The sequence below is a fragment of the Bombina bombina genome, chromosome 1 (assembly GCF_027579735.1).
Source record: "Bombina bombina isolate aBomBom1 chromosome 1, aBomBom1.pri, whole genome shotgun sequence".
NCBI classification, from domain to species: Eukaryota; Metazoa; Chordata; class Amphibia; order Anura; family Bombinatoridae; genus Bombina; species Bombina bombina.
This window is the reverse complement of record NC_069499.1, coordinates 290,035,946-290,061,741: the sequence shown is the minus strand read 5'-3', so window position 1 is coordinate 290,061,741 and position 25,796 is coordinate 290,035,946. Positions and strand designations below refer to the sequence as shown.

The following is a 25,796-nucleotide window of genomic DNA, read 5'->3' as shown; positions in this document are numbered from 1 at the left end:
ATTTATTAACCCCTAATCTGCCATCCCCAATGTCTCCGCAACCTACCTACATTTATTAACCACTAATCTGCCGCCACCAACGTCGCTGCCACTATATTAAAGTTATTAACCCCTAAACCTAAGTCTAACCCTAAACCTAACACCCACTAACTTAAATATAATTTAAATAAATCTAAATAAATATTCATATCATTAACTAAATTATTCCTATTTAAAACTAAATACTTACCTAAAAAATAAACCCTAAGCTAGCTACAATATAACTAATAGTTACATTGTATCTATCTTAGGGTTTATTTTTATTTTACAGGCAAGATTGTATTTATTTTAACTAGGTAGACTAGTTATTAAATAGTTATTAACTATTTAATAACTACCTAGCTAAAATAAAGACAAATTTACCTGTAAAATAAAACCTAACATATGTTACACTAACACCTAACACTACACTACAATTAAATAAATTAACTAAATTAAATACAATTACCTAAATTAAATTAAATTAGCTAAAGTACAAAAAAAAAACCCCACTAAATTACAGAAAATAATAAACAAATTACACCTAATCTAATAGCCCTATTAAAATAAAAAAGCCCCTCCCAAAATAAAAAAACCCTAGCCTAAAGTAAACTACCAATAGCCTTCAAAAGGGCATTTTGCGGGGCATTGCCCCAAAGTAATCAGCTCTTTTACCTGTAAAAATAAATACAAACAACCCAATACACCCTTAAAAAACCTAACACTAACCCCCTGAAGATCAACTTACCGGGAGAAGTCTTCATCCAAGCCGGGCGAAGTGGTCCTCCAGATGGGCAGAAGTCTTCATCCATGCCAGGCAGAAGTGGTCCTCCAGACGGGCAGAAGTCTTCATCCAAGCCGGGCAGAAGTGGTCCTCCAGACGGGCAGAAGTCTTCATCCAGGCGGCATCTTCTATCTTCATCCTTCCGACGCGGAGCGGGTCCATTTTCAAGACATCCGACGCGGAGCATCCTCTTCATCGACGACTAAAGCTGAATGAAGGTACCTTTAAGTGATGTCATCCAAGATAGCGTCCCTTAGATTCCAATTGGCTGATAGAATTCCATCAGCCAATCGGAATTAAGGTAGAAAAAATCCTATTGGCTGATGCAATCAGCCAATAGGATTGAACTTTAATACTATTGGCTGATTGCATCAGCCAATAGGATTTTTTCTACCTTAAGTCCAATTGACTGATAGAATTCTAACAGCCAATCGGAATCTAAGGGACGCCATCTTGGTACCTTCATTCAGCTTTAGTCGTTGGATGAAGAGGATGCTCTGTGTCGAATGTCTTGAAGATGGACCCGCTCCGCACCGGATGGATGAAGATAGAAGATGCCGTCTGGATGAAGACTTCTGCCCGTCTGGAGGACCACTTCTGCCCGGCTTGGATGAAGACTTCTCTCGGCTTCGTTGAGGACTTCGGCCAGCTTGGATGAAGAGTTTCCCAGTAAGTCGATCTTCAGGGGGTTAGTGTTAGGTTTTTTTAAGGGTGTATTGGGTGGGTTTTATTTTTAGGTTAGGGTTTGGGCGGCAAAAGAGCTAACTGAACTTTTAAGGGCAATGCCTATCCAAATGCCCTTTTCAGGGCAATGGGGAGCTTAGGTTATTGTAGATAGTATTTTATTTGGGGGGTTGGTTGTGTGGGTGGTGGGTTTTACTGTTGGGGGGGTTGTTCATATTTTTTTTTACAGGTAAAAGAGCTGATTACTTTGGGGCAATGCCCCGCAAAAGGCCCTTTTAAGGGCTATTGGTAGTTTAGTTTAGGCTAGGGTTTTTTTTTATTGGGGGGGGGCTTTTTTATTTTAATAGGGCTATTAGATTAGGTGTAATTAGTTTAAATATCTGTAATTTGTTTATTATTTTCTGTCATTTAGTGAGGTTTTTTTTTTGTACTTTAGCTAATTTAATTTAATTTAATTTAGGTAATTGTATTTAATTGAGTTAATTTATTTAATTATATTGTAGTGTTAGGTGTTAGTGTAACTTAGGTTTTATTTTACAGGTATATTTGTATTTATTTTCGCTAGGTAGTTATTAAATAGTTAATAACTATTTAATAACTATTCTACCTAGTTAAAATAAATACAAACTTACCTGTAAAATAAAAATAAACCCTAAGCTAGCTACAATGTAACTATTAGTTATATTGTAGCTAGCTTAGGGTTTATAGGTAAGTATTAAGTTTTAAATAGGAATAATGTAGTTAATGATAGTAATTTTATTTAGATTTATTTAAATTATATTTAAGTTAGGGTTAGGGTTAGACTTAGGTTTAGGGGTTGGGGGACGTTGGGGGCGGCAGATTAGTGGTTAAAAAGTGTAGGTAGGTTGCGGCGACATTGGGGGCGGCAGATTAGGGGTTAATAAATATAATGTAGGTGTCGCCGATGTTGGGGACAGCAGATTAGGGGTTCATAAATATAATGTAGGTGGCTGCGGTGTCCGGAGCGGCAGATTAGGGGTTAAAAATGTTATTATAGTCTTTGCGATGCAGGAGGGCCTTGGTTTAGGGGTTAATAGGTAGTTTATGGGTGTTAGTGTACTTTTTAGCACTTTAGTTATGAGTTAAAACTCTTAACTACTGACTTTTAATCCGTTAGGACTCTTGTTGGTAGAGGGTGTACCGCTCACTTTTTGGCCTCCCAGGACAGACTCGTAATACCGGCGCTATGGAAGTCCCATAGAAAAAAGACTTTATGAAGTTTACGTAAGTTGTTTTGAGGAAAAGCCAAAGAAGTGTGCGGTACACCTAAACCTTCAAGACTCGTAATACAAGCGGGCATAAAAAAGCAGCGTTAGGACCTCTTAACGCTGCTTTTTTACCCTAATGCACAACTCGTAATCTAGCCGATTGTTTTATGCTTTCCTCACCTAGGGTATAAATTGGATACAATTGTCAAATTTAAAGGCAGATATAAGAGGAAAAATGTTCGTTTTTATTATAGCATTTTATTTTTTAGTTAAATCCTATTACTCACTATGGGCTAGATTACAAAGTGGAGCCCAAAAATATCAGCGCTATTGTGCGTTAACCTTGCTCAAGTTAAATCAATAGCGCTTCTACTTATATTTTAGAAATTTAGCATTGGTCTAGGGCGTACTAACATCTTGATACTTCTATGGGGGCACACCAAAAAGTTCATGTCAGTTATCGCTTGACCTCTGCTCAAGTAGTGGAGTTTTTCAATTAGTTAAAAATAATCACTTAGATTTCAAGTTTTGCGTTCGTCTTTTAACGCTGAAAAAATGGTAATTTCAGCGTTAAAACAGCACTGCAGAAATTACAAGTCTTGTTGGTATAGCTGTACCCCAAGCCTTTTAGCCTGTAACTTAACAGTTTTTTTATGGGACTTCCATAGCACAGCCATTACGAGTTTTGTGTTCAGGCTAAAAAGCTTGCGTTGCAGCCTATAACGACAAGATCCGTAATGCCATCTGAGAGCAGTAGTTATACATAAAACTCATAACTAAAGTGTTACAAAGTACACTTACACCCAAAAACTACCTATTGACCCCTAAACCGCCGTCCTACCGCATTGCAAACACTATATTAAATGTATTAACCCCTAATCTGCCGCTCCCGACATTGCCACCACTAATAAAATGTATTAACCCCTATTCTGCCACTCCCTGACATCGTCACCACTATAATAAAGTTATCAACCCCTAAACCGCCGCCCTCCTGCATCGCAAACAATTTTTAAATATTATTGAACCCTAATCTGCCGTCCGACCACATCGCTCCCACTATACTAAAGTTATTAAGCCCTACACCACAGCCACTATAATAAACCTATTAACCCCTAAACCGCAAGCCCCCCACAACGAAATATACTAAATTAGACTATTTACCCCTAAACTGAAAGCCCCCACATCGCAATAAACTAATTTAAACTAGTGACCCCTAAACCTAACGCCCCCCTAACTTTATATTAAAATTACTATTTCCCTACTATTAAAACTTACCTGTCCAATTAAAAAAACTAAGTTTAAACTAACAACTAAACTAATATAACTGTTAAACTAAAATTAAACTAACTATCAATTAAATATACTATATTACACATTGAAAAAATCCTTACACTACTATTCCTCCTACTCCTACTACTCCTACTCCTTACCACTAAAATTACAAAGTATCTAATTACAAAACATAAAAAAATACTAAATTACGAAAAATAACAAACGAAATTATCAAAAATAAAAAAGAATTACATCTAATCTACTAGCCCTATACAAATAAGAAACCCACCCAAAATAAAAAAAAACCTAGCCTACAATAAACTACCAATAGCCCTTAAAAGGGCCTTTTGTAGGGCATCTTTTACCAGTAAAAAAAAATACAAACATCCCCCCAACAGTAAAACCCACCATCCAACCCACCAAAATAAAAACCTAACTCTAACAAAAACCTAAGCTACCCATTGCCCTGAAAAGTGCATTTGTATGGGCATTGCCCTGAAAAGGGCATTTAGCTCTTTTACGAAAAGCCCAAACCCTAAACTAAAAAAAAACACCCAAAAAAGTTGAAAAAATCATAATACTAACCCCTGAAGATCCACTTACAGTTGCTGAAGTCCCGTTTGAAGGATCTTCATCCCGGAGGCTCCATCTTTATCCAGGCGGCTCTATCTTCATCCAGGCGGCTCTATCTTCATCCATCGCGGGACCAGCATTTTCTTCATCCCTGTGGAGGCGGAGCGGTCGATGCGCGGAGGTGGAGGTCCAGGCGAAGGGCCAAGGTGGAGGTCCAGGCAGAGGTCCAAGGCGTAGGTCCAATGCGGAGGTCCATCAATCCAACAAGGAGGGCTGGTTGAGAATTATAACTACTACTACTGATCCCTTTCTTATTTGAATTACCCTTTCTGCATTTTCCACTCTCATGGTTAGAGAACAGGACATGTGAACAAGGGACTGACTGTACTGCATTGCTGCTCCTTAGCCTACATAGGTTTGCTCTTCAACAAAGGATACCAAATAAACTAAGCAAATTTGTTATTAGAAGTAATTTGGAAAGTGTTTTAAAATTGCATAAATTCATAAAAGCCATGAGGCCGCAGGTCATAAAATTGAGATTCTCCTAGCTTTTTGAAGGAATAATCATGACCATGGGTAACAGGAAATGAATACAGCTACAGAAAGTCATGTAGGTTGTTTAGAAGGTGATCTTGTAAGTGTGTGTGTAGGCAGTTTGATTGATTACATAAGATGTTATTTATGATGTTCTTTATCGCAATGGCATACATTGAAAAATGTTCAAATACAGGCAAATATTCATAAGAATATAAAATATAAATTGATCAGTAAAATGGTATAAAGTAGCATACATTTGAATTAGTAAGTATCTAATAGTGCAAAGGAAACATGGCAAGAAAATATTATAAAGTCTGAAGATAAAGTAATCAGCTGCTTTTAGTACATAAAGCCCCAATACAATAGGATTTGGATGACTTCTTTCCAAGAAGTAATGCGTTAAGAAATAATTATTATTAAACATTATTAATAATATAAATAATATTTCAAATAATATACATAACAGAAGAGAATATTCAGGCACCACCTCCCTGATAATATTTTAGCACAGGAGTTCTGTATACGCAAAACAGAAACTCCATATATTGCAGCCATCTTAGTGCTTAGAACCTTCTATATGCAGACTTCCTGTATTTATGACACCACAGTATACAAAATGATTTAAACTGGGATTTTATATAGGGCCATGTTCATTCTATTTGGGCATAAGGCTTAATACCACTACTGCCATTTGCCAATATATAGGTTGGTAAAACAGGGACTGAATCTGGTCTACATAGCAGTTATTTACATTCTGAACCCCAATTATTTCAAAAATCTGAAATCTACTATTATATTAAAGTTACCTTGAAAAACAGTAATTATTTGGAAGTGGACTTTAGTGTATCTGAATGAGTTACTTATTTGAATAAACACCGGTGAACTCATTTAATAGCATTTACATTATAAGTTAGAATTCTTAAATTAAATTATTATTAGCAAGAATGGAAAACATTTCCCCCCCCAAAAAAGCTGCCATCTAGTGCTTTTGCAAAAGGGTTATATTTATGCAAACTACTGCCATACGATGCTTCATACCACCATCCCTCTAAGGTGTGAGCATGTGCATGCATTTTCAAGATAGCGCACAAGACTTTTAAATGTGCACACAGCAATTGGACCCAGTGTATTTTTATTTATTGCTTCTGACTGCTAAATTCAGCAGAGAGCATGCGCTAAGGAAAAGCACAGACAGGGCACCCTGTATCGCTAATTACAGAGCGTGGTAACGTTTGGTAGCTTGAGAGTGTGCTCTGTCAGTGGAGGAATAGAGCACTAAGCACGGGAACTGGACTTCAAAAGTTTTTCACCCTATGCTGCAGCACATTTTTTTTTGCAGGAGGTAAGAATGTGGATTTTTTTATTTTCAGTCTGAGAACCCTTCTCATAAAGGAAAATCTGGAGCCCCTCCACTCTTCACCTTCCTTCTGCGGAGGCAAGACTAGTTTCATGTAAGGTGGGAGGGGTTTTCAGGGAGTTTTGGGAATATTTGCCTCCTTCTAGTGGTTAGGATTGTAATTCCCAGGAGTAATGGATCGTGGACTCTCACCACCTGTATGAAAGAAATATACTATTTAGGGCATGGGGGGATTTTGACTTGATAGTAGAAATCTTTTTTAGGCATGCTGCTGCACAAAGTCTTGCTTGATAACCAGTATATGAACTTGGCCAGTTCTACTTTTTTCTACATATCTCCTGTTAATATCTTTTTTGCTTTGATTTTTTTTCTCTGTCCCTTGTTTGTTTAATTCTCACACTTTAACCTAAACTAAAAACTGAGATGCAGAAGGGAAAAAACAAGGCTGAAAGGATATTAACCATATATGTGCCATTAAATCTAGATCTGCCAGACTCTTTAGCATATTTACAACAGTAATTCTGCTTCTGTTTGAGTGACTAAATCTAAGTGACAGTGTGTGTCTGTGTGTATAGAGTGTGTTTGTGACATAGGGGCCTATCGATCAAGCTCTGAAAGGAGCTTGACGGCCCGTGTTTCTGGCGAGTCTTCAGACTCGTCAGAAACAGCAGTTATGAAGCAGCGGTCACAAAGACTGCTGCTCCATAACCTTGTCCGCCTGCTCTGAGCAGGCGGACAGGAATCGCAACAATTCAACCCGATCGAGTATGATCGGGTTGATTGACACCCCCTGCTAGGGCCCATTGGCCGTGAGTCTGCTGGTGCAATGTTAAATGTGGAGAGCGTATTGCTCTCCGCATTCAGCGATGTCTTGCGGACCTGATCTGCACTGTCGGATCAGGTCCACAAGACATTTCTTAAATATGCCTCATAGTGTGTTTGTGTGAGAGAGTGTTTTTGTGACATAGTGTGTTTGTGTGAGAGAGTGTGTTTTTCTGGGTGTGAGAGTGTATTTGTGTGCGAGTGTCTGTGTGCGTGAAAGTGCCTGTGTGCCAGTGTCTGTGTGTGTCTGTGTATACGTGAGAGACAGTACAAATAAGTGCAAATAAGACTAGATACATCACAGCTTACAGCTGTAGTAATGCAAGGATCTATGTTTGCACATCACAGGTGACTGGGACTTATATAGTTTGTTGCAATACTAGGACCTGAACACAGGAACCAGAATCTTTACTAATGGTTGATATAAATAAACTAAAAGAAGATAAAAAGATTGTTTCAACTGCATCCCCCATACCTGACTCTTGATTAAAGTGTATGAGGATGTAACCATGGCTGCAGTCCATATCCATTAACACACATTCTCCGCCACCAGACTTGTTCTTGCTCTGAAAATACGCAACCAGTTTGTTCTTCAGTTCCTTCAGTCTTTCCAATCCCAAGCTCCACTTAAGAGCAATAGGAAACAAGTTTGTGCTACTGTCCTCCATCAGGATAAAAAAGGTTTAAAGTGATTCACAGGATGCCAATATTCTGAAGAAGTTGTGTTGTTTTTATGTGTGTGCATATATGGCTGTCTTATTTATGTGAGCGTTAGTTTTCATGTTCTGTACAGTGTGGCAAAGCTTTTCATTCTAAGTTTTAGTTTCGTTTCCTAAACACAGCTTCATATTTGTCTTGTAATAACTCCACCCTTTCCTGGAATGTATGTTTCACCTGGTCAGTGTTCATTTTGGCAGCAAATTTTGATTTAGTTTTAGTCTTAGTCTTTTGACTAAAATGCCAATTTAGTTTTTTTTGTTTTTTTGTTTTTTTTATTAATAATTTTTATTGAGGTTAAATATGCAATATAACACAGACAGATGTAATTTCAAGTGTCATACAGAAGTACAAAGAAAAAAAAAAAAACACATCCAACCAAAATAAGTAATCAGATCTGTTACATCACAGTTTTGTTAAACATACTAAAATGAAACCTCACATTTTCTATTTTTTCTTTAGAAAAATGGGATTGTCCTCCTCATTTGTAAGAGGACACTAATGGACCTCAATCAGTTATTACAACATTAAATCTGTTGGAGGACAAACTACTAACATTAAAACAATATTAAACAAAGGGGAGATAAGCAAAAGATAAACCCACATAGGGAACTTGCCAGCAGAATATGAATAACCTTTTATAAACAATAATTTAATAAAAATCTGCGATCTTGTAATTATATGTTTTGACTTGCATGGCGGAATATGTAAGCATGACTTATTGGGTTTACACCTTTAAACTTAACTTACAGATAATGCTAGTCAATCATGGGGAATAGTAGAGGTTGCGGTATAAGCAAGAGAAACCGCTCAGGTAGTCCTCCCAAACTAGGAGGCACATTTTATGGTAGGGGGGGGGAGGGGGTGATTATGGAAGTGTGGTAGATAGCGACCTGTGAAATCAATGTATAAAATCTCGGGAGCCTATGAGCTAATAGAGGGAAAAAGTAAAAACAAACTGATTACCCACTAGACTAAAACTACACCCGGCATACTGGGACCCCAAGCTCCAAATTTTCAGAGGCAACATAGATTATATATCCCCTTTAAGATGTTGTGGATAATTAGACCATATATAGTAGAAGCAGCCATGCAGGGCCAGCCTGCACTGAAAGCATATCAGAGGCTTTAAAGTAAATCTATGCGTCACCCTAGAATAAGGGTCTCAACCTCTGTAATAGGTTATAATGTTTAAGGAGGATGAAACGCTCTGAAGTTTTAACTCCATGGACTAGGGAACGACAACATGAATGAAATCAAAGTAGCCTCCATATAATGAAGCATTTGTCTTTAAAACAGCAAAACATAGTATGGACTGTGTTAGTTTTGAGTAAACATGGGTATATTTGTCTGGGCACTGGGAAGTCTAATTGTTCAGGTGCGGGCCCTTGCACCCAACAACAGACAAACTGTATAGACATAACTATACCTATATACAAATAAAATAGGAGCCCATGTCTGACTGATGAGAATATGTGAGTATACATCTTTTGTCTACATTTCGACTTGAGAAGAGGTGGGTATATTAAAGAGGCTTTGTTATCTGCGGACTTATGCTTATGAAGGGCAATACGATAACTGGTAGGTATAGTATAATTACCCAAGACAGACTCTAAGGGCAACACTGAATTCCTCTAACTTTTTTACGAATAGGGACTGAAAGCCAAAAAATGTATGTACATGTATAGGCAACTACCCAGTCTATTGGAGTGTCTAGTATCTACGCATACCATTGAATTGCCTATAGATAACTATGTGTGCCGAGTAATATTAGTTAGTAACCGGAAATTAGCTGTGTTGAGCTGTATAAAACGGAGCCTTGGTGACAGCCCGGCAAAAGAGAGCACAAATATTTCCTTTTATATGTTATAGCTAGACCATTCTGGGTAAATAATATACTCTTTCCAGCTAGAGGACTCTTGCATACAGATACTCTAGAGAGAGAAATGATATATAACAGTGTCACAAAATGCTGTAATGTCATTCACCTAACATAGTACAAGACATGAGCTTAAATTTCACATTCTGTGATGTCATTGGACAAATCAAGAGGGCCTTTAACGAAGCTAGAATCTCTACATGTAGGTCTATAAGAGAGACACATTCCATTTATATATGTATATCCCAGGGTATGTAGTTAAAGCAGTGCAAGGGATAACCAATTCTATCAACAAAAAATTGTGGGATATAAGCCATTTAAACATCATGGGGAGGGGGTCAGGCAAATCTATAAGGAATCAATATATGTAATATAGCTATCCTATGTATCACTAAACCATTTAACTCAGGCGTCTATAAAAAAGTAAAGTATGAACATCAAAAAGTCCAGCGTGGAGGAAATAAAAGAGTTCTCTCCCATTGAAGTACGCTGCCACCAAACACTGAGCCTGGCTGGCAACACACTATTTGCTAACCTATGCCTGCTTTCTATAACTTTGCAGTGGACTTGGGAAGCAGATTCCTTTTAGGTGCCAGAAAAGTCATATACCCAGTTGCCTGAGTAAGACAAAGATGTTGTCGCAGGGGGGAAATATCTTCTAATACTGACTTAGTTCCAAGTTCTGTGGGGTTAATATCACGGCAGACCAGATGGTAAATAGCGCCCTCAATATGCGCACTTCTCACAGGCATCAGTATGGAGGTCAGCGAGTCCTGCTTGCAGCCGTTAAGGATCTGTGAACCGATCTGTGTTTCACAGGCATCAGGCCTCAAATGTAAGTCTCTTACCGCCTTTGTAGAGAATGGAGCCTCACTATGTGAAACGTCATCACCCTGACACCAGGGTTCCAAGGCGCTACCCTCCGTACCGGGAGTTGGCTGAGCAGACAGCTGAGGCACACAGATGTCGCTTGTGTCGAGCGCAATGCATAAGGTCTTCTCAAAGGCAGCGTGGTGCTTTGCTATCATACAAGCTAATTCCCCAAGAATGCTGATGGCGTCCATCTTGTAAACCACACTGCGACAAGGGCTGGTCACAACAGGCTGTCAATTATAACAATGGGTCTATAGGTTAGCCCATAGAGATAGAGAATAATAGTGGCTATGACATCCAAAGAGGGAACATATTGTAGTTCATTGAATCTGCCGTCAGCCTATGCTTCTGTGGGAGGGCCTGGAGAGAAAATGGCTGCGCTTGCAACCCAGCAAAGTCGTAAGATTAAAGCTGTATATATATCCTCTGTAGATGGTTGCTCTCCTCACTGCATGCTTAAGCGAGTGCTCATGAGCTCTTAGATGTTGTAATAGGCTTATGGTATAGGGATATTTTCTATTCTTTAATCCATAATCCTGGAGCTCTGTTCAGATGCGACTGACCTCTTTGGCGGTTGGCCCCGCCAATTTAGTTTTAGTCGTATTTTAGTTATCTGAATTGTTTTCGTTCCAAACGAATTTTAGTTGACTACAATCGTACTGGCAATTTAAGTAGACTAAATTTCGACTAAAACTAAAATCTAATGGGTTAAATTGTGCCTTTTTTAAGCATATCTAGAATTTCCAATGCAAACTCATTATATATATATATATATATATATATATATATATATATATATATATATATATATATATATATACTCTTTAACAACTTGTGTTAGATAGTAGTGTGTAGCTTTTCAGGATCTGACAATTCACTGTGGTAAGTGAGTGAACTGGTAAAGGAGAAAAGCAATTAGTCTTAATAAGAGAAGTACCCCACCTAGATAGGGTTTTGATACATTGAAAGCTCTTTGTGAATAAGATATAGTTTATATTATATTTGCTTAACTTCAGACTTAGTTTTCCAGAGAAGGCTTTAGTGATAGTGTTTGTAAAACAAGTAATATCAGAGAGTTATCAGTTAATAGGTATTTAGAAATACTGACTTGATTGTAGTTCATATATTTACAAGATTCGTCATAGGTAGCAGTTCATATATTTACAAGATTCATCATAGGTAACAGTTCATATATTTCAAGGTTCATCCGATGTTATACAAATACAATGAAGTAGTTAATAACAGGAGAATACTTGCGTGCAGCGTTCAGGGCAGCGAGTGAGGAGCTGCAGCAGAAGTGATTTGCACCAAAGCGAGGCTGAATGACGTCAGTAGGTAACGGAGGTTGAAGCAGATAGTATTCAGAGTTCTGTGAATACAAGTTTATTCTCCAAAGCACTGAAGTAAGTAAAGTTCCCAGAAGTGATCCTCAGTGAAAAGAGAGGTTAAGTTTAGCAGTCAAACCCTTTTTGCAAAGGTAAGTAGTTACACGCTCTTAGGATAAAGAGTATGAATAGACTCAGCAAGCAGTAGCTTTCAGCTGCAGTAGTATCAATGAAACACAATAACTAAGCAATGATTAAGAGGAAATGACATCCTTAAATAGCTGGTAGTGATGAAGGAAGGTGTTCTTCTTAGGTATAGGAAAGCATGACAGATCCCACTCCTCAAGGAATTCTCTATGAGGATTTCTGGCTAGGTTTTAGAGGATAATTTTTATGAAAAGCTGTAAGCAATCTGGGAGCATGAACATATTTTTTTGTTAAAAGGAGGAGGTAGAGTGTAAAAAAATTGCATTGACAGGCCTATTTCACTTTATATTTTCACTGTTTTGCCCCTGTTTAAGGGAGATATTCACGTTTTGTAGAAAGAAAAAAAAAGGGACATTCAGATGTGATACCCAAGAATCTTCTTCTGGCCCATAACCGAGCAAATGTACAAGATATTCAAGTTTGCTTCTGCGTTTCCTGGAATCCAAGATACTCTCAATCTGATACTTAGAGTGGTCGTCAATGAGTACCGGAGGTGGGGGAACTTTGAGTCTAGAAGGATTACAATCTGGTATGTGAGGTTTGAGTATGGACACATGAAATGATGGATGTATTCTATAAAATGGTGGAAGGTCGAGGATTACAGCATTGGAATTGATAACTTTGGCAAAAGGTCCAATATACTGGCCTGCAAGCTTCTTAGTGGGGACATCTAATTTTAAATTCTTTGCTGAGAGCCAGACAAGATCTGAAATTTTATATGTTGGACTGGGTCGCCAGTATGATTTTAGTCTACTAAAATTCGACTAAAATTAAAATCTAATGGGTTAAATTGTGCATTTTTAAGCATTTATCTAGAATTTCCCATCCAAACTCATTATAAATATATATATATATATATACATATATATATATACTCTTTAACAATTTGTGTTAGATAGTAGTGTGTAGCCCTAATTACCAATAGCCATTAAAAGGGCTTTTTGCAGGGCATTGCTCTAAGTGAAAAACCTAAACTACCCATTGCCCTGAAAAAGGCATTTGTATGGGCATTGTCCTTAAAAGGGCATTTAGCTATTTTGCTGTCCTTAAAAGGGCATTTAGCTCTTTTATGAAGTGCCCATCCCTAATCTAAATAACCCCCCCAAAATTTAAAAAAAAACAACCTAAGTCTAACCCCAGGTTGGTACTCACAGTTGCTGAAGTCTGGTGGGGAAGGTCCTGTTCCAGGCTGTGAAGTCTTCTTCCAAACAGCGACCTCTTCTTTCTTCTTCCAGGAACAAGCCAGCGTGGAGCGGAGGGCGGAGCTGAAGACCTATGACCGCAGAGCTGAAGAATGATGACCACGGAGCTGTCATGCTTTCCTATACCTTTAAGAAGAACACCTACCTTCATCACCACCTGCTATTTAAAGATGTCATTTCCTCTTAATCATTGCTTAGTTATTGTGTTTCATTGATACTACTGCAGCTGAAAGCTACTGCTTGCCGAGCCTATTCATACTCTTTATCCTAAGAGCGTGTAACTACTTACCTTTGCAAAAAGGGTTGACTGCTAAACTTAACCTCTCTTTTCACTGAGGATCACTTCTGGGAACTTTACTTACTTCAGTGCTTTGGAGAATAAACTTGTATTCACAGAACTCTGAATACTATCTGCTTCAACCTTCGTTACCTACTGACATCATTCAGCCTCGCTTTGGTGCAAATCACTTCTGCTGCAGCTCCTCACTCGCTGCCCTGAACGCTGCACAACTCTGCACGCAAGTATTCTCCTGTTATTAACTACTTCATTGTATTTGTATAACATCGGATGAACCTTGAAATATATGAACTGTTACCTATGATGAATCTTGTAAATATATGAACTACAATCTAGTCAGTATTTCTAAATACCTATTAACTGATAACTTTCTGATATTACTTGTTTTACAAACACTATCACTTAAGCCTTCTCTGGAAAAACTAAGGCCTCGCTTCCATTGAGTCGTTAAAAATGGAGCCGTAAGCTACCGAAGCGGCCGACAGCTAAAAGTAATTTACGGCTCCATTTTAGTACCAGGTTTCCATTGAAATATTTTGTGGATAGCGTGCAGTCGCTCTTTTCGTGTAGCTGTAAGTTAACGTTGTGTTAACGCTTCCATCTGATGTCGGATTTCTTGAAAATCAATTAGTTGCTAAGGTAACCCGACCTTACGCTATAGAATTTACGTTTAACGTCCATGCTCCTTACCGGTGATCACCTCTCAAGAAAAATAAAGATACACTTATCCATATTTTTAATAATCAAATACTATTTTTTAATATAATTATATTTACCACTTCATAAATATAAGTAATATGTATTGCTGCCCTAGGCATAGGTCTAGTTTGCATTCTGTAGATATGTTCTTGCATATATTATTATATTTAAATATATACTGATATTTCTATTAGAATATAAGTTCAACTATTTCTATACATGAGACAACAATAAATATTACTTATAACAATTTATTTCTACATTAAAACACTTGCATTATTTGCAAGTTTTATAATTTCAATAGAAAATAGGTCTCAAATAGCACAATTTTCCTCTTTTACACCTAGTTGAGCTGGGTGTAATATTTCTCAATGTATCGACAGCCTCCGACAGTATATTAACGGTTTGCGCTTTCATTGGAAACCTGGTATAATTTATCGATTATCGGCTTCTATTAATTTCTATGGGACGCAAAGATTTTTTCGGCAGTCCAGCTGCCGATATTGAGGTATAACGCGCCATTGGAAACAGTCGATAAGCGATATTGCTTTCGACAGCATATTTAACGGTTTGCGAGTGCACGCAAACTGAATTACGACTCAATGGAAGCGAGCCCTAAGTCTGAAGTTAAGTAAATATAATATAAACTATATCTTATTCACAAAGAGCTTTCAATGTATCAAAACCCTATCTAGGTGGTGTCATTCTATTAAGACTAATTGCTTTTCTCCTTTACAAGTTCACTCACCATAGTGAATTGTCAGATCCTGAAAAGCTACACACTACTATCTAACACAAGTTGTTAAAGCATTACAATATAACTAAGCCTAAACAAATTGTAATGGATCCTAATGAAGTGGCAAATCAAATATCTAACCTAAACCAAAAGGTAGAAATTTTGGCACACCTTACAACATTACAAACTGAAAATAATACTTTAAAAAGAATAATAAACGATTTCATCACAGCAAACACCCAGAGCCTCACATAAATCTACCCAATGTTTTTTCTGGTGTTCACTCATATTTCAGGGAATTAAAAAATGCCTGTCAATTACTCTTCTCAGTAAAAACAAAGACTTATCATACTGAAAGAATTAAAGTATATACAACTATTTAATTTCTCACAGGTGAACCCAGGGCATGGGCAAATAGGTTTCTTGAAAACAATGACTCTATCCTGGATTTGATAGTTTTTTCTCTGCAATGGCAATCTTATATGATGACATTAATAAACAAAACACAGCTGAAAACAACCTTAGAGCACTAAAACAAGGGAAGAGACCAGTAGAAGACTACGTAGCTGATTTTCAACTATTGGCCACTGATTCCCAATGGAATGCTGTTAGTTTAAAAAATCAATTTAGACTTGGTTTATCTGAAAACCTAAAAGATGAATTATCCTGAATTGAAATGCCTGACACCCTGGAAAGTCTGGTTAAATTATGTATCAATATGGATCGCAGACTAAGGGAGAGAAGGGCAGAAAGGTTACACCATGATCTTTATCCAATGAAATCAAATTTCTCACAACATGACATAACCTGAACCACTTCCATGCCCATGGAAATTGCAACCATCTGTAACATAAGCCTGCTAGGGTTGCTACCCGTCCCTTAAAATACAGAACACTTATAAGTTACACAGGCTGCAGGGTGTGCAGGGAGGAATATGAATAGTGCTGTCCAGAAACACAATACATGGTCCTCCCTGCACACCCTGCAGCATGTGTAACTCATAAGTTTCCAGGAAAACATGGCTGAGGTGGCAACCCTAAGCCTGCCTGATATCACTGTCCCTTTAAGACTGCCTTCCCTGCTACTGACAATCATGCTGTTTTGGGCAGTATTTGCATTCAACTTACCTGCCTAATTAATCATTCATGCACCTGATTCCCTCAGCCTCTTTTTAAGTCTTCTCTGGTCCAGGGCGCGATCCGATATACGGCGCAGGTTTCGGCGCAAGCATGGAAACCTGCGCCGCCCGTAGTTTCACCTCGCACATCGAGCTATCACATATACGGCGCCGACAGTTGCTAAAGTGCCGTAAGTCGGACAAACTAGCGATGTCCAGAAATAAGCGTAAGTACAAATTTCTGGAGTCGCCAGTGACTTACGGCACTTTAGAAACTGCCGTCGAGTAAAAAACTAACTAAAGGCTTAAGCCTCCCGTAACTGTCTAACACGCCTCCCAAAAATAGCCCGACACGTATACCCCTCTATCCGCAATCCCCCCTCTCACTCCTAACAATAAATGTATTAACCCCTAAACCGCCGCTCCCAGACCCCACCCCCACCTATATTATATGTATTACCCCCTATTCTGACCCCCCTACACCGCTGCCACCTATATTATATGTATTACCCCCTAAACTGAGCCCCCTACACCGCCTCCACCTATATTATATGTATTACCCCCTAATCTGACCCCCCTACACCGCCGCCACCTATATTAACTATATTAACCCCTAATCTGAGCCCCCTACACCGCCGCCACCTATATTAACTATATTAACCCCTAATCTGAGCCCCCTACACTGCCGCCACCTATAATAACTATATTAACCCCTAATCTGAGCCCCCTACACCGCCGTCACCTATATTAAATTTATTAACCCCTAATATGATCCCCCTACACCGCCGCCACCTACATTAACTATATTAACCCCTAATCTGAGCCCCCTACACCGCCACCACCTATATTAACTATATTAACCCCTAATCTGAGCCCCCTACATCGCCACCACCTATATTAACTATATTACCCCCTAAACCTAAGTCTAACCCTAACACCCCCTAACTTAATTATTATTTAAATAAATCTAAATAAAACTATATTACCCCCTAAACCTAAAGAATAACAGCTACTGACATTCTATTGGCTGATTTGAATAGCCAATAGAATGTCAGTAGCTCTTATTCTATTGGCTATTCAAGTCAGCCAATAGAATTACAGTAGCTCTCATCCGATTGGCTGATTTGAATTTGAAGGCTCAAATCAGCCAATAGGAATTCAAGGGACGCCATTTTTAATCGCGTACCTTGAATTCCTATTCAGTGTACGGCGGAGATCATATGAAGAGGATCCTCCACGCTCCATGGCTCCGCGGTCTTCAGTTCCAGCGTCGCCGATCTTCTGTTCCAGCATTGCCGGTCTTCAGTTCCAGAGTGGACGGTTTTCAGCTCCGCGGTCATCGGTCTTCAACTCCTCCACTCCGCGCCGGCTGGTTCCTGGAAGAAGAAGAGGTTGCAGCTTGAAAGAAGACTTCACCGCCTGGAACAGGACCTTCTCCGCCGGTCTTCAGGACAGGTAAGGACCACTTGGGGGTTAGACTTAGGGATTTTTAAGGGAGGATCGGGTGGGTTTTAGATTAGGGGTGTGTGGGTGGTGGGTTGTAATGGGGGGGGGTTGTTCTTTTTTTTACAGGTAAAATATCTGATTACTTTGGGGCAATGCCCTGCAAAAGGCCCTTTTAAGCTGGTAATAGAGCTGATTACTTTTGTAATTTAGTTTAGGGTAGGGAAATTATATTATTTTGGGGGGCTTTTTTATTTTATTAGGGGGCTTAGATTAGGTGTAATTAGCTTAACATTTTTGTAATCTTTTTTTATTTTTAGTAATTTAGTGTTTGTTTTTTTTGTAATATAGTTTAGTTTATTTAATTGTATTTTAGTTTAGATAATTGTAGTTTATTTAATTAATTTATTGATAGTGTAGTGTTAGGTGTAATGGTAACTTAGGTTAGGATTTATTTTACAGGTAATTATTTTAACTAGCTAGCTATTAAATAGTTATTAACTATTTAATAGCTATTGTACCTAGTTAAAATAAATACAAAGTTACCTGTAAAATAAATATAAACCCTAAAATAGCTACAATGTAATTATTAATTATATTGTAGCTATCTTAGGGTTTATTTTATAGGTAAGTATTTAGTTTTAAATAGGAATAATTTAGTTAATAATATTAATAGTATTTAGATTAATTTAAATAATAATTAAGTTAGGGGGTGTTAGGGTTAGACTTAGGTTTAGGGGGTAATATAGTTAATATAGGTGGCGGCGGTGTAGGGGGCTCAGATTAGGAGTTAATATAGTTAATGTAGGTGGCGGCGGTGTAGGGGGCTCAGATTAGGGGTTAATATAGTTAATGTAGGTGGCGGCGGTGTAGGGGGATCATATTAGGGGTTAATAAATTTAATATAGGTGGCGGTGGTGTAGGGGGTTCAGATTAGGGGTTAATATAGTTATTATAGGTGGCGGCGGTGTAGGGGGCTCAGATTAGGGGTTAATATAGTTAATATAGGTGGCAGCGGTGTAGGGGGGTCAGATTAGGGGTTAATACATTTAACATAGGTGGCGGCGGTGTAGGGGGGTCAGATTAGGGGGTAATACATTTAATGTAGGTGGCGGCGGGATCCGGGAGCGGCGGTTTAGGGGTTAAACACTTTATTAGGGATTGCGGTGGGGGATTGCGGTTGACAGGTAGATAGACATTGCGCATGCGTTAGGTGTTAGGTTTTATTTTGCAGGCAGTTTAGGGAGTTACGGGGCTCCAATACTCAGCGTAAGGCTTACTACGCCTGCATTTTGTGGCGAGGTGAAAATGGAGTAAGATTTCTCCATTTTCGCCACGTAAGTCCTTACGCTGTATATTGGATACCAAACTGCGCGGCTTTTCTATACCAGTCTATGAGCAAAAAAACTACGGCCGAAGGGGGAAATATATGAGCGTAACTTCTATGTTGCGCCGTATATAGGATACCAAACCAGTGCAAAATTTGGCATCGCCGGCTTTTGCGAGCGACGCTGCATATCGGATCGGGCCCCCAATGTGCATTGCATTAGCTTTAAAGTTGTGTTCCAGAACAACAGAGGTCTGTGACTGTTACTGCATGGATTTTACCAGCATATTCAAGCTACAGCCTTTCCTTTTAGCTATGCTTAAAATCATCTAATCGCAAGTATCCATATAATTCAATTTAATCCATATAATTCCATTTTGTTTCCTGGACACTGCTACTTAACAAATTCTGAACTTTATTCTAAATTACAAGTATGCATTTGGTTATAATCACTCTCTAATTACTACAACAGCATCTTACTCAGAACCTTATAACTATTCTCTGCTACAAGTTGTCATAGCTGAAATATCCTCCTCCAAAAATGTTAATATATTCAGAACTCTGCATCTATGTGTTCAGTTAAATGCTTTCATGTGATTCTCCAATACATGCACAAACAGTATTTCATGCCTTAAACTTGCAACTTGTCTATCACCTGTGCTGCTCTGCTTATTACTGACATTCAGCTCTATATAATATTATGTACTGTGAACCTGCAACAAACCTTAGTTTGCATCTATGAGTCAATCTTCTACCAGGTTACTCTAAAGCCTGAACATCCTACATTGCTATATTTTTCTCTCATGAATTCTGCAGCTACTCCTATTAACTACCTATAAGTCCCAGTGAAGCCAGAATATATTGTATACATATGTTGCACTCTCCATGAATTCTACAATAACATCTTGCAAATATGAATCACAGAATATCATCTAGCCACGTCCATGATACTCTTCCCCGGGTCAGGGGTCGGTGTCTCCAAATCCCAGAAAGCTAATGCCTAAAAAAGGGTTCCGCATTGGTAGTGGATGCACTGACCCACGAAGAAAAATAAAAAATTACAACCTATCTCAGACCCAAGCTATCCCTAAAGGAAAAAACAGAAAAATTTCATATTTTTAAAAATTTAAAGACACAGTACACCCATTCTAGAATATCCTCTACTCCTCATGTTCGTGATTTCCATTTTAGTGAAACTGATTCTGAATATGACTATGAAAATGAAGAGAATGTATTCATAGATTCAGCAGAAAAACTTCAGATCTTTAAAGATTTAAAGAGACAGAACCACTTTTCTAAAATATCATCTACTCCTCATGTTCGTGATTTCCATTTTGGTGAAACTGATTCTGAATATGACTATGAAAATGAAGAGAATGTATTCATAGATTCAGCAGAAAAACTTCAGATCTTTAAAGATTTAAAGAGACAGAACCACTTTTCTAGAATGTCATCTACTCCTCATGTTCGTGATTTCCATTTTGGTGAAACTGATTCTGAATCTGACTATGTAACTGAAGAGAATGTATTCATAGATTCAGCAGAAAAAAATCAGATCTTTAAAGATTTAAAGAGACAGGACTGCTGTTCTAGAATACAATCTATTCCTCCTGACTGGGATTCCCATCCTGGTGATACTGACTCTGAGTCTGAATATGTCAATGAGGAGGATGACTTCACAGATCCAGCTGAACTGGCATTAGACTGGTATGAGCGCAACTTTAATTCGGCACAAAATAAGACAAAACCTCAACCTATTGGCTATAATGACATCCTGGAATGCTATATTTACAATATAGATGCTGCAGATAGCTCCCATCATGAAACCTCTCATGGAAATACTGATCTTCCTATTTCTGATATTCCCATGGATTCTGAAGATTGGACAGATTCAGAGCTGGAAGAAGAGACATCTGGTTTACAGACTGCTGTTTGGAGAAATGGTCCCCTCAAGAACTATGCTGATTTATTACTTCAGAATTATGCATCCAGTGATGAGGAGGGTTTCTGTTCTCAAACTGATATAGGGTACTCCAGGCCACAGTGGCACCACCCTAAGAAGCCTCATATTGGGAAGAAATATCAGTTATCTAAGCTCTCTAAAAAAAAAGAAAATGAAGTTTTTGTTCTGCCTACAGAAAATCAGAAGTGTAAAGAGGAAACTCAGCCTGAATCTCCTGATTTAGTTTCTGTTGTGCCAGATCCTCTCTTGCCTCATGATACTCTCCACACCAAGCTGGATGTTGTCTCTAGTCGCCATCAGTCTGTTTTTGTAGCACTTAATGGTTTCTCTTCTTAAACTCTACAATTACAAACACTGCTTTCAACTACTGATTGCTTACATCCCTCTCATGCTGCCTCAATGTCTGTAAACCCTGTGCTAGAAGCAAAAGATAATTTTGTTCCAGATATACAACCTTTCAGTTTTCCAGAGGTAGTCCCTGGAGAATTTAGCTGTGAAATTCAAACTCAAATAAGAATGCCTGCTGAACCCCAGAAAACTTCTCAGTCAGAATCTTGTGTCACAATTCCTCCGCATCTACTTGAGTGGCATATTTCAGTACACTCCACCTTTTCAAAATTCTTTTGTTACTGCATCTAAGAAAATGTTTTCCTTGGGAGATACTGCGTATCAACCTACATTTTCTACTACATCTGTTCCCTGTACAGGAATTCCTGATACTGAACCCTGTGAGGATATTATTGAACCTAGTTCCCAAGTGGACATTCCTGACCCTGTTTCCCATGATGATACTACTAAACCTGGCATCAAGGTGGACTCTACCTGGCATCAAGGTGGACTCTCCTGTTTTTGACCATGGTATGGGGGGTATTCCTTTGTTTAACCCAGAAATGGGTATAATAATACTTGATACTGAAGATAGCCATGCCCTCTGCTTAGAAGCGAGTATGGTTCTTGGCTCTAAAGTGGTTCTTGTAAATTCTTTGTTTGTTAACCCTGAAGAAAGCCTTGCCTTCTGCTCAGAAGAGAGTATGGTTCCTGGCTCTAAAGTGGGTTCTTTTTCTTTTTCTATAGTTGAACCTGATCCCAGTACAAGTATCTCAGCAACTGTCCCAAATTTGGACACTCATGTTTCTCACCCTAATGAGAGCATACCAGTCTTCAAGCCTCTAGTCCGTGAACAAAGCCTTGACATTGGCACACCTATCCTCAGTTCTTCTGTCCTTGAACCTTGCCCTGGTGTGGGCATTCCTGAACCATGCCCTGGAGTGGGCATTCATATACCTGATCCTAGTGAGGACACTCTCTTGATTCTGAATCCAGTAAGGACACATTTGATATTGAACCAGAAGATGACAAGAACTGGTCAAATCTTTCACTCTACACTCCTATCTCCTACTTTAAAGAAAGCCCTGCTATTGGGTTAGAAGTGGCTATAGCTTTTTCTTTTGAAGTATATCTAATCCTCAGCCAAGAGGTTAATTCTGAGGGTACTCAAATCTCTGATCCAAAGGTGTATAATCTGGTTTACAATCCAGAATGCTGCATCTCTATTTCTGAAGTTGAGGAAAGCCTATTCATATGTCTAGGACTGGGTGCCTTTTCATTGGCTGTGTACATGGTCATCTGTCATGAAGTACATTCGCCTATCAACCCTCAGGATGATTCCTTGGTTGGAAGCTCATTGTATGCTAAGTTCAACCATTCTCACGATGACTACAAGAAAGATGACTTCAAGTTTTGCTCTCATCATTTTCAAGATCTTTTGATACCTAAAAACCATTGCCTTTGCATTGTCATTTTGCTTTTTCAAGAGATCTCCAACCCTCCTTTCTTGATTTTGGATTGGACTCACTACCTCCATGCAGCTACTACCGGCTCTTCATATCATTGTTTTTCTCTCTCCATTTGGATTGCGTTGGGCGCCCGGAGGTCGCCTTTAAGGAGGGGGTTCTGTAACATATGCCTGTCTGATATCACTATCCCTTTAAGACTGCCTTCCCTGCTACTGACAATCATGCTGTTTTGGGCAGTATTTGCACCTGATTCCCTCAGCCTCTTTTTAAGTCTTCTCTGGCCTAATGTGCATTGCATTAGTTTTAAAGTTGTGTTCCAGAGCAACAGAGGTCTGTGATTGTTACTGCATGGATTTTACCAGCATATTCAAGCTACAGCCTTTCCTTTTAGCTATGCTTAATATCATCTAATCGCAAGTATCCATATAATTCCATTTTGTTTCCTGGACACTGCTACTTAACAAATTCTGAACTTTATTCTAAATTACAAGTATGCATTTGGTTATAATCCACTCTCTAATTACTACAACAGCATCTTACTCAGAACTTTATAACTATTCTCTGCTACAAGTTGTCATAGCTGAAATAGCCTCATCCAAATATGTTAATATATTCAGAACTCTGCATCTATGTGTTCAGTTAAAAAGCTTTCATGTGATTCTCCAATATATGCACAAACAGTATTTCATGCCTTAAACTTGCAACTTGTCTATCACCTGTGCTGCTCTGCTTATTTCTGACATTCAGCTCTATATAATATTATGTACTGTGAACCTGCAACAAATCTTAGTTTGCATCTATGAGTCAATCTTCTACCAGTTTACTCTAAAGCCTGAACATTCTACATTGCTATATTTTTCTCTCATGAATCCTGCAGCTACTCCTATTAATTAACTATAAGTCACAGTGAAGCCAGAATATATTGTATACATATGTTGTACTCTCCATGAATTCTACAATAACTTCTTGCAACTATGAATCACGAAATATCATCTATCCATGTCCAGGATTCTCTTCCCCGGGTCAGGGGTTGGTGTCTCCAAATCCCTACCACTGCCCCGAGGGTCTGTGTCCTGAGCGCATGTACACCGGAACATGACACCATCAGAGGTCCTTTAACCTCAGAAGAAAAACTTAGAAGACGCCTGGCAAACCTATGTCTTTACTGTGGCATGAAGGATCATACAGTTTCAACCTGTCCAGTCCTAAATCGCCACCGAAAGGGTAAGAGCAAAACGTTGTATACAGTCTCTTCATCTAAACAGAAATCACATTTATCCCTTTTATTATCATTATAGTGGGATCATCATCAGGTACAGACAGAAGCCATGATTGATTCTGGAGCATTCGGATCTTTCATAGATGAGAAATTTGTAAAAAGTAAATAAAATCCCATGTGTGCAAAAGAAAATACCTGTTTTTGTGAAAATGATCAATGGTTTTTATTCCTATCACACACCAAACAATACCAATACTCATAACAATTCCTCAACATGTTTTCCATACATAACTTTAGCTCAAGTACAACTCTACCAAAACAATATCAGGATTTTATGGATGTTTTTGATCTCAAGGAAGCTGAAAACCTTCCACCTCACAGGACGTATGATTGTCCCATCGAAACCAAACCTGATGCAAATATTCCTTTTGGTCGGATATTCCCCTTATCCCAAAAAGAACTACAACACCTTCGCAAGTACTTAGACGAGAATCTTAGAAAAGGCTTTATCAGCCCATCAACCTCCCCAGTCGGTGCCGGAATATTCTTTGTGACCAATAAAGATGGCTCAATACGACCGATAATTGACTAGAGAGCTCTGAATTCTACAACTATAAAAAAACGTTATCCACTTCCACTAATTCCTGAACTCTTGGAAAGATTGAACGAGGCGACAATATTTACAAAGTTAGACCTTAAAGGGGCATACAACCTTATCAGGATTAGAAGTGGGGATGAGTGGAAAACTGCTTTCAGGCCCCGATATGGGTTATTCGAATATAATGTTATGCCATATGGGCTATGCAATGCCCCAGCAACTTTTCAGTTTTTTATAAATGAGATATTCAAAGACTTGATGGATGTATGTGTTGTCATATACTTGGATGACATTCTGATATACTCTTAAAATGAACAGGATCACACAAAACATGTCAGATGGGTACTAAACCGTCTCAGGGAACATCAGTTGTATGCCAAAATGGAGAAGTGTCATTTTTCAAGTTAAAACAATAACATTTCTTGGATACATCATTTTACCAAAAGGAATCCAGATGGACCCAGAGAAAGTCCAAGCTATAGTCAAATGGCCTCAACCAACTATAATCAAATCTCTACAACGCTTCCTTGGATTTTCCAATTTTTATAGTAAATTTATATAGCATTTTTCATCTATCGTGAAACCACATACTAAACTTACTGGAACTCAACACCACTTCAAATGGACACCAGAATCTCAGAACGCTTTTGACCAACTCAAATCAAGGTTTATCTTTGCTCCTATTCTTCAACTTCCTAATCCTGACCTCCAATTCACAGTAGAAGTAGATGCATCAGAGTTATTCTATCTTAACGCAAAACCATTTCTTCAGCCCTACAACCTATTGCATATTTTTCCAGAGTTTTGACTCCAGCAGAAATAAATTACTCTGTTGGAGACAAAGAACTTCTTGCCATAAAGTGTGCATTGGAAACCTGGCGCCACCTCTTAGAAGGAAGTAAGAAACCATTCCTCATCTACACCGCACACAAGAATCTAGCATATCTTTGGAAAAATAAAACTTTGTCATCCAAACAAGTACGATGGAGCTTGTTCTTTGACAGGTTTGATTTTCAGTTAACTTATCGCCCAGGATCAAAAAACACCAAGGCTGACACTTTATCCTGAAGTTTCACAGAATCTCCTGACAAGGACACTCCATCTTTCATACTCTCACCCGA

General features: G+C 38.5%; 1 protein-coding gene across 1 annotated transcript in view; it reads right to left on the bottom strand.

Moving 5' to 3' along the window:
• Positions 1 to 8,065, bottom strand: part of LOC128645216 (protein mono-ADP-ribosyltransferase PARP14-like) — a 279,860-nt gene extending 271,795 nt beyond the window's left edge. Inside the window, exon 1 of the mRNA XM_053698040.1 lies at positions 7,752 to 8,065. Coding sequence (XP_053554015.1) covers positions 7,752 to 7,944 — 193 coding nt within the window. The 5' untranslated portion in view covers positions 7,945 to 8,065. The remainder of the gene's footprint in view (positions 1 to 7,751) is intronic.
• Positions 8,066 to 25,796: the final 17,731 nt, after the last annotated feature.